A 9868-nucleotide genomic window follows, 5' to 3' on the forward strand; every position below is an offset into this window, starting at 1 on the left:
ATAAATCCTTTAATTCACTGCGTAAATGAGCTAGTTGTTGGCCCGTTCTAAAGTCTACTCCCAGCTTGTGTCCAATTTCTAATTTACCACTCCTTTGTAGTATACTTAAACGTTTTGCATTTGTTTTTTTTCTGCAAATATGATGCCCTTGCTACCAGTTTACCCCGAGCCACTGTTTTAAAGCATTCCCAAACTGTAGCTGTTGTTACATCTTCCGTAGTATTTTCCTGTAAACATTGTGTCATTCCCCGTTCCAAAACGTCACAATATTCTTGGTCGTTTAGAAGGCTTTCATTAAGTCTCCAATATCGCTCCCCAGATTGAACCCCCAAGCCCTTTAGTGTGATCCAGATGGCAGCATGGTCTGACCAGGTTATGGGCGCTATCCCCGTATCCTGTACTTTATTCATCAGAGCTTTGTCAACTAAGAAATAGTCAATCCGGGAATAAGACTGGTGCACCTTACAATAAAATGTATAGTTATAGTTAGTGGTATGTAATATACGCCATGCGTCAATTAAGTTCCATTCTTGCAGGAGGAATTTTAATCCCTTTCTGTGAGCTCCTGAATAACCACCAGGTCCCTTACTAGAATCTAGGAACGGATATCTAGTCAAATTAAAATCACCTCCAATTAGGAGTTTGCCCTCCACCCATTGCTTCATAGTATTGGATAGTTGTATCAAGAATGGCCCTTGCCCAGAATTTGGTGCATACACGTTAATCAATGTATATATGGCCGAGCCTAACATAAATTTAAGGATAAGGTATCGACCCTCGAGCGTACGTTCACAGTAACAGATTTAGCAAAAAGGATCTTTACCCCACCATATTTATTATCCTTAGTTGCCGCTGAGAAATATTGATTGGGAAAATGGGTGGAGAACATTCATTTTTTGTATTTTTTCCTCAAATGTGTTTCCTGCCATAACAGGATATCTACCCGGTCCCAGATTGCGTCTTGTAGTAGGCATTTTCTCTTACGGTGGGTATTTAGACCTTTAACATTCCAAGAACATATTTTGAGTTCTCCCATGTTAGCAGCAAATTACATAGTACGCGATTCTGTCACCCACTGTACAAAGCACAAGATACCCCATACCCCATATATACATAATGACAATCCTTCCGTTGTATAGACACTCCCCAATAACTGCCCTATGATCCTGGCTGTGGTGAGTCCCCACAAGGCTCCTCCCTGTGGGTGGAGTCAACTCTTGCCACAGTCTAAGGGCCCACTTTCTAGTTCAACACACACAGAACGTAACATTCCTAACCCTGCCCACAAAGCTGAATGGGGAAAGAGACCCTGTTACTGATGCACTCGTTCACTATGCTCTGTGTATGGAAGTTGCAGAGCAAAAAACACTCTGAACCACTTAATGAGTGATGACACTCACCCCATGCACTGAGCCCGATGATACCACCTCTGCCACCAGAAAAAAACCAAACAGAGGTCTATTGTGTAATGCCGCTTGCCATCCCTAACATTCACTCAGGATAACCCTGTGGTCACTTGGAAGATCCCGCCAAGCACTGCCCAGACCAGCCTACACCTGCGCACATGCTTCTACACTGACACCTGCCACCTGAATTCCTGCTTTCCTCTGGGCAAATTTCCCACCCACAAGCTATCCCCTGGTGGTTTCTAGGGACACTGAGGCCCCTCACAACAAGGGCCACACAGTTCCTAGAAATACACCCACAGACCATCAGTACAGATTATTGGGTCATTAGTTCAAGACAGGGAGAGCTAACAAACCAATAAGTTTATTAAGAAAAAGTAGGAACAGTGACCAGATAAAAGATTTAAACTGTAAACAGAAATAGGCAAAAAAGGATTATACTGCAAAAGTTAACTGAACACTTTCAGTACTTAGCTAGGGAGGTCAGGAAAAAGGCTGTCCACTATTGTTTATTTGGAATGGGTCCACAGAAGCTGAACAGGGCCTCAGCACAGAGATCTTCCTCTTCACTGCTAGCTGAGGCTGGAGAGTTCCAGAACCCTCAGGGTAAGTTCTCTGTCTCCAGGGCCAATCAGGAAACACAGTATTAATAGTGAGCTTTCTGGCCAATGGCACTGCAGGGTGTGTTTCAGTGTTACATGTACTCAGGGCTGCTGGGATATGAATGCTGATCAAGCCACCTTCAGTCAAGGCAGCATCCAAAGCCTCTGCCTGAACTACAGTGCAGCGGTCAAACACTACCTGGAAGCCAGCACACAGGGAATGAGCTCTCTGGGGAAAAGTGTCACAGGGCAAAAAAATAAACTACAAATCATGCAAAACCCCCATGTTGCCAAAATCGCTACTTAGCTGAATAATATTCATTGGCCAAACCACCCACTGCCCACCCATAACTTACTCAGCCATTGAACATAACTGGATATTCAGTAGCAGTAAGATGGATGGATAAGTCCTAATTATCCAGTTTTCTGACATCTGAATATCAACCTCCCTGATTCTTATAGCTTATTTGATGGAAATGGAGAAGTTTTAATGTTCTTGCATCCAGCATTTTAATATCTTTATTAGGCCAGTGTTCTATTCCAAAACTATATGAAAGCATGTTAACTGAATTTGACTCCTGTGCAACTTTTCTGGTGGCTTGCAAGGTCTTCCTTTCTACTGAAGTTTTTACCAGACATAGTACATTAACTTGATTTTCCTCCAGTATGAATTTTCTGATGCTGCATGAGTGATGTCTTCTGACTAAAGCTTTTACCACATTCAGTACATTTAAATGATTTTCCTCCAGTATGAATTCTCTGATGCTGCATGAGAGGTGTCTTCCGACTAAAGCTTTACCACATTCAGAGCATTTAATATGTTTCTATCCAGTATGGATTCTCTGATGCAGCATGAGAGATTGCGTCCGATAAAAGCTTTTACCACATTCAGTACATTTAAATGGTTTCTCTTCAGTATGCATTCTCTGATGCAATATAAGAGATGTTTGGTCACTGAAGCTTTTACCACATTCAGTACATTTAAGTGGTTTCTCTCCAGTATGGATTCTCTGATGCTGCATGTGAGAGAGCTTCCAACTAAAGCTTTTACCACATTCGGTACATTTAAATGGTTTCTCACCAGTATGCGTTCTCTGATGCGATATAAGAGATGTTTGGGCACCGAAGCCTTTACCACATTCAGTACATTTAAATGGTTTCTCTCCAGTATGGATTCTCTGATGCCGCATGAGAGATGACTTCCAACTAAAGCCTTTACCACATTCAGTACATTTAAATCGTTTCTCTCCAGTATGGATTATCTGATGCTGCATGAAAGATTGCTTCCGATAAAAGCTTTTACCACATTCAATACATTTAAATGGTTTTTCTCCAGTATGGATTCCCTGGTGCAATGTAAGCGATTCCTTGGAACTCAAGCCTTTACCACATTCAGCACATTTAAATTGTTTCTCTCCAGTATGGATTATCTGATGCTGCATGAGAGATCGCTTCCAACAAAAGCTTTTACCACATTCAGTACATTTAAATGGTTTTTCTCCAGTATGGATTCTCTGATGCAATGTAAGCGATTCCTTGGAACTCAAGCTTTTATCACATTCAGCACATTTAAATGGTTTTTCTCCAGTATGTGTTCTCTGATGCACATTGAAATGCACCCGCCGAGTGAATCTTTTACCACATTCAGTACATTTAAATGGTTTTTCTCCATTATGAATTTTCTGATGCTGCATGAGAGATCGCGTCAGACGAAAACCTTTACCACATTCAGGACATTTAAATGGTTTTTCTCCAGTATGTATTCTCTGATGCCGCATGAGAGATGACTTCCAACTAAAGCCTTTACCACATTCAGTACATTTAAATCTTTTCTCTCCAGTATGTGTTCTCTGATGCACAATGAAAGGCACCTCCCGAGTGAATCTTTTACCACATTCCGTACAATTAAATGGTTTTTCTCCAGTATGAATTTTCTGATGCTGCATGAGAAATGTCTCCCAACTAAAGCTTTTACCACATTCAGTACATTTAAATGGTTTTTCTCCTGTATGGACTCTCTGATGAAATATGAAATTGTGCTTCTGCGTGAATCTTTTACCACATTCAGTACATTTAAATGGTTTTTCTCCGGTATGGATTCTCTGATGCTGAATGAGATATGACTTCTGATAAAAGCTTTTACCACATTCAGTACATTTAAAATGTTTCTCTCCAGTATGGATTCTCTGATGCTGAATGAGATATGACTTCTGATAAAAGCTTTTACCACATTCAGTACATTTAAAATGTTTCTCTCCAGTATGGATTATCTGATGCTGCATGAGAGATTGCTTCCGACTAAAGCTTTTACCACATTCAGTACATTTAAATGGTTTTTCTCCAGTATGGATTCTCTGATGCAATGTAAGCGATGCCTTGGAACTCAAGCCTTTACCACATTCAGTACATTTAAATGGTTTTTCTCCAGTATGTGTTCTCTGATGCACAATGAAAGGCGCCTCCCGAGTGAATCTTTTACCACATTCAGTACATTTAAATTGTTTTTCTCCTGTATGGACTCTTTGATGAAATATGAAATTGTGCTTCTGCGTGAATCTTTTACCACATTCAGTACATTTAAAATGTTTCTCTCCAGTATGGATTCTTTGATGCACTATAAGAGATGTTTGGTCACTGAAGCCTTTACAACATTCAGTACATTTAAAAGGTTTTTCTCCTGTATTGACTCTTTGATGCTGCATGAGAAATGTCTTCTGACTGAAGCTTTTACCATATTCAATACATTTAAATGTTTTTTCTCCAGTGTGGATTCGCTGGTGGATTATGAGTTTGCACTTCTGGCTGAAGCTTTTACCACACTCAGTGCATATAAATTGACTTTCTACTTTGGGATTTTCTTCTGTTCTGAGTCAACTGCCTTACCACGGAAGCTTTTTTCAGACTGAATGCAAGACAATGGTCTTTCACCAGTAAGTTTTTTTTCTGCCTCTTAAAATGACTTCCCCCTCATCATAAAACATTTATTGCATTCATTACTTGAAAATGCCCTCTCTCCTGGTTGGAATTTTCGTTGTCTTGTGAAGGTTCCTTTCTGATTGAAGTTTCTTGTCAGTACTAATGAATAATTTTCTCTCTGTATTTCTTGGTTTATTATTAGGTCTTGCATTGAATGTTTTCTCCACTTTCAGAACATAAAAATGTTCTCGCTTCGGTCTCCATTTTCTGGTGATGTAATGAAGAGGAACTCAGAACTGTAAGATTCTCCATTTTGAGGGCAATGAGAGGGTCTCTTACCTGTGTGCGTTCTTTGGTGTATTACTAAGGATTCCCTGCAAGAAAAGGTTTTCTTGCATTCGATACAAGTGAAAGTGCTCCCTTCAGTGTGGATTCTCTGGTGTAATTTCAGAGTTAACTTCTGTTTACATGGTCTTGCACCTGGGTGATTTCTCTGGTGCAACACAAAATGACACTTTCTATTAAAGTTTTTCCCACAGGTGTCACAGTGAAAGGATTTCTTCCCTTCCTCCTCTTTCTGCTGGAAGTCAGAAGTTATTTGATCACTGTTATTACTTTGGAAGGGATTCTCTCTTCTCAGATGTCTCTGGTGCTCAGGGATGTCTGTGAACTCCCTTTCACTTCTCTCACAAGCAGTAACTCCATCCGGTGAGTTTCCTGCAGAGTCTTGCTCCTTCTTCTCTGATTCCTGCTGTCTTTGGCTAATGTCTCCCCTTCAGTCCTCTGGGCAAGATTCTCACAGACATTTCCTGATTGTCTTGGTGTAAGTGCTAATACTATAGGGTGTTCTTCTCGATTCTCCTCCCTCTTCTCTTTCTGTATGACCTCATTGTCTGCTGGATATAAAAAGAAGGAATTAATCATGTGTAAATGACAATGGCATGGAAAGCTACCAATAACCTGAGATGAGACGTTCAGAAGGATCAAATAATCAACACATGGGATCTCTGATATTAAAGAATTCTGTGACTTAGCAGAAAGCTTTATGTGATGCCTATGAAAACTTATCTAAGATGTCTTTATAGAAATATAAAGGTAAGGTCCTGCTTACCTTCCGGACCTTGCCTCCTCAACCTATGCCGGCATCTTCTTCACCACCGCTGCCATCGGAAAGGGCCATCAGTCGCTCCTGTGACGCCAGGAGGACGTGACTCGACTACTTTAAAAGCCCGCTCGCTTCCCAGCGTCACGCGCTGAAGGAGCGCGACAAAGGGGCCTGCCCCTTTGTGCGCCCCCTTACTGAGAATTGTTTGAACACCCTGTATAATTTTTTCCATTTTGTCTGCCTCTTGTTACTTTTCCCAGTGTAAACCTCTGCCACTCCTTTTTTTTCAACAATGCCTCCGCCTTCCTGCCACTGTCCCTCCAATTACCAAAACAGATACCCCCTCAAACTATCATTCCCCCCCCTCCAGCCCACCCACCGCTCAAAAAAGACGCCTGACCACCATTCCCATATCTCCCTCCACGCAACTCCTCACCCTATCCCTCATCTCACTTCTTCTCTTTAACGCACAATCCCTGTAACAAAAAACACACCTTCTCCAGGATATATTAACAGACTCCAAACCAGAAATCTGTGCTGTGACTGAAACCTGGTTTAAATCCTCTGACACTCCACTCTTCAACCAATTTCCCCTGGAAACCTATGATATATTCTCCATCCCCCGCAAAAAGAAAAGAGGAGGAGGACTACTCCTTATAGCAAAAAGGAATTCCAAACTCACCCTACAAACCTGCAACATTCCTGTCCAATACGAAGTAGGCCTCTTCAAATCAAAACTCTCTACAAATCTGCTTGATTTATACCCCTCCGGGTCTGCTAGAAAAAGACCCCTCTCCTCTTATCGAATTTCTTACTGACTCACTCTCTCCCAACATTCCTACTATTCGCCTTGGCGACTTCAATCTTCATGTGTGACTCCATACCACAAATTCCCCCCATGCGAAGTATTCATATCATCCCTAGATGCGATGGGTTTCACACAAATCATTCATACCCCGACCCACAAGGCTGGACATACCCTTGACCTTATCTTTACTAATTCACTCATTAATACCATCCACTCCTCCTCCTGGCCTCCTGTCCCCCTGGTCCGACCATTCCATCATAAAAAACTACCCTTGCACTGCAACTTTCCTCCTCCGTCCAAGCTGACCAAAAAGTTCCTTTTGGGTCCAACGAGGGTCCGGAGCGAACGCGCGGGGAATCACGTGACGTCCGCGTCACTCCGCGTGACGCCGACGTCACGTGCTCCTCGCAAAGGAGTACAGAAATGGCGTCCTGACTCCCCGCTGGACCACCAGGGAGTTTTGATAATGTCTTGGGGGGGGATTAAGGAGTGGTGAGGGGTTTAAATTTTTATTTAGGGAACCGGTTGCACGTATGGACATAGACTCAACTTATGGAATTCTCCCATATGTCCATATTGACCGAAATTGACCCCCCTCTTTCGAACTTATGGACTTATGAACATAAACTTTTGGTCTGCACATCCCTACTGCTTATCTGTTCTGTCAGTGCTGGCTGTGCGGCAAACGAAAAAAAAAAAAAAAGGAGAAAAGGTTACTTTGTTTTAAACGTAGCATATTTAAGTTCTAATTGTTCTAATTATTGGATATTTAATTATTTGATATTCAAGTTCTAATTATTTGGTATGACACATTGACTGTAAGCTCAGAATATTATTGATTGAATTTATTTAATATTAATTGGTTGAATTTATTTTTCCAGGTTAAAATCTATATGCACAATATTTGTTATTTTCATAATTCAGTTGTATACTAGTTTTTTACTTTTCAGGTCTTCAGTCTTCCTGACTTAAAGGAACTTCAGTTTTATTTCCTTTTTCTACCTTTTAAACAGATTCTGAACTTTTATTTTTCAAACATTTTTCAAACACATGTTTGATTTTTGATCTAATTTTCTTTTTGATACATTTTTGATACGAATTTTGAGCTCAAATTATATGTTATCTGTTGTCTGTCTAATGTAAGAAGACAATGAATGTATATTTGTAGGATGGATGAATTTGTGTCAGTCTAGTGTAACATATGTTTAATGTAATGTCTGAATATTGTTGTTTGTGGTTCAGCTTACCGCAGATGACTTTCCTTTAAATGATTAATTTGATTTTATGCTACTTTACCATATTAGGTATCTGAAACCATTAAAGAAGCACATATCCCAATTAGGCCGTGATGAATGAAAAGTTGATACACCTTACTGAAAGCTTGAAAACGACATTTATGGGACTTACTCCATTCTTCCCATCCCTTCTACAGAAGTTTCGCCCTAATCACAGAATTCATACCCACTCATCATTGAACTTTATTAATCTTGCTTGATTATATTTTGCCTTATTGTTTGCTGTACCTTACCTTAATGCAGTTCTCATGATTGTGTGAACCATATTGCCCTGATCAGATCAGATCAATCCCAATTGTCAGTTCTTTACACAAGATTAACTGTTAGGCATTATCCCACACTATGCTTTGTCAAATGTCAATGATAATTGATTGCCATACACACCCAGCCCATATGCCATTCTGCAAATGCCCATGATTTGGATATCTAGCATAACATCCACATACACCTACATGCTACACACTACAGTAACTCCGGATACAGGAGTTTTTGCTGCTATTCCCAGTTTCTCTTATATCCATTATATGACTAATTGAGATGCTCATTTATCCTAGGTCCCATAGATAACTGGTTTAAATTACTATCTATGATGTGATTTCATTATTGTTTTCCACGTTTGTGTTCATCTCCAGTTACTTCAATCTGCCCTTCCTAGTCCAGACGTGCTCAGATGTCTGCGAGCCAGTGGCAGACCGGCGCAATGTGCTGCAGCATAGTTTGTCAAGTCCAGCCTTCACATCACACCGTACTTAGGCAGCTCATGTGAATAGGCTGCACAGACAAACATGTCCCCTTCAATTCGGGCATAGCTAGTAATTCTAAAGGTTTAATGTAGTCCCAAATGTTTATATAGTTATTCCCGGTTACAAGTTAAAGACAGAATTACGACATTCATTTGATTTCCCAATTCTTAAACACCACATAGTTAGCATTCATAGATATCATCTCATTAGTTACAGACATCCCTTATTCCCTTTGGAATGGATGTCTCTTCAAAAATCCTAACTACTGATTTAGTTTTAAAGCATTTGTTTGTATTCTTATAACATTCATATGCATTGGCCTTCTGTTATGTTTTAGCCTACCATGCATTTGCCTTTGTTCCGCCGTTTTGGGAAGTACCATTGCTTCTGCTATGCCTAAAATGCCAGGACTCAATATTATGGTTAATTCTTCATCTGAAGTATAAGATCAAGTCACCACAATTCGACAACACCTAATGATGAACATAATTAATCTCCTCCTGAATCTGATGTGGTAAGATCTCTTAAAGGATTAAGGGTTTGTATGTCATAGAATTTGGTTTAATTTGGTGGGAAACACAGTTAAAGTGGCTTACATTTCTAAGTGAGTTTGCCAATGATTGATTGTGAGAGTGAATGAAGTTTGTTATTTAATGGCCTGAGACAACATCCTGCATTGCGGTTGACGACAACTATGAACTTCTATACCATATTAAAGAAAGCCTTTCAGTTACCATCAGCAATATTGGAAATAAATGTACCCTCCTCAGGCTGTTATGCTTTAACGATGACGGGTAGCACCAGGTAGCCAATCATTAGGATTGTGTACCATGGGCAACCTAAGACAGTGCATGTAACCTGAGTAGAATGGTTGAAGCAATAATCATCATTGGAGGATTAATTGGAAATATAGGTCACTTGTATGCTGCTAATAGGAACCCACTACAGAAACTTGGATCAACTGGAAGAAGGCCAGAACAGTACCTGAATGAA

General features: G+C 40.4%; 1 protein-coding gene across 1 annotated transcript; it reads right to left on the bottom strand.

The window, feature by feature from the left end:
• Window positions 1-2511: 2511 nt before the first annotated feature.
• On the bottom strand, window positions 2512-4854 carry LOC115081953 (gastrula zinc finger protein XlCGF57.1-like). Its single transcript, XM_029586195.1, has one exon. It carries the CDS (start codon window positions 4708-4710, stop codon window positions 2833-2835), a length of 1878 nt encoding a protein of 625 aa, XP_029442055.1. The 5' UTR covers window positions 4711-4854; the 3' UTR covers window positions 2512-2832.
• Between the last annotated feature and the right edge of the window lie 5014 nt (window positions 4855-9868).

The sequence above is a fragment of the Rhinatrema bivittatum genome, unplaced genomic scaffold (assembly GCF_901001135.1).
Source record: "Rhinatrema bivittatum unplaced genomic scaffold, aRhiBiv1.1, whole genome shotgun sequence".
Lineage (NCBI taxonomy): Eukaryota > Metazoa > Chordata > Amphibia > Gymnophiona > Rhinatrematidae > Rhinatrema > Rhinatrema bivittatum.

Bases quoted from the DNA above. Each gene is read 5' to 3' on its own strand.
- LOC115081953 (XM_029586195.1), bottom strand. From the start codon at position 4,710: ATGCAGCATCAAAGAGTCAATACAGGAGAAAAACCTTTTAAATGTACT.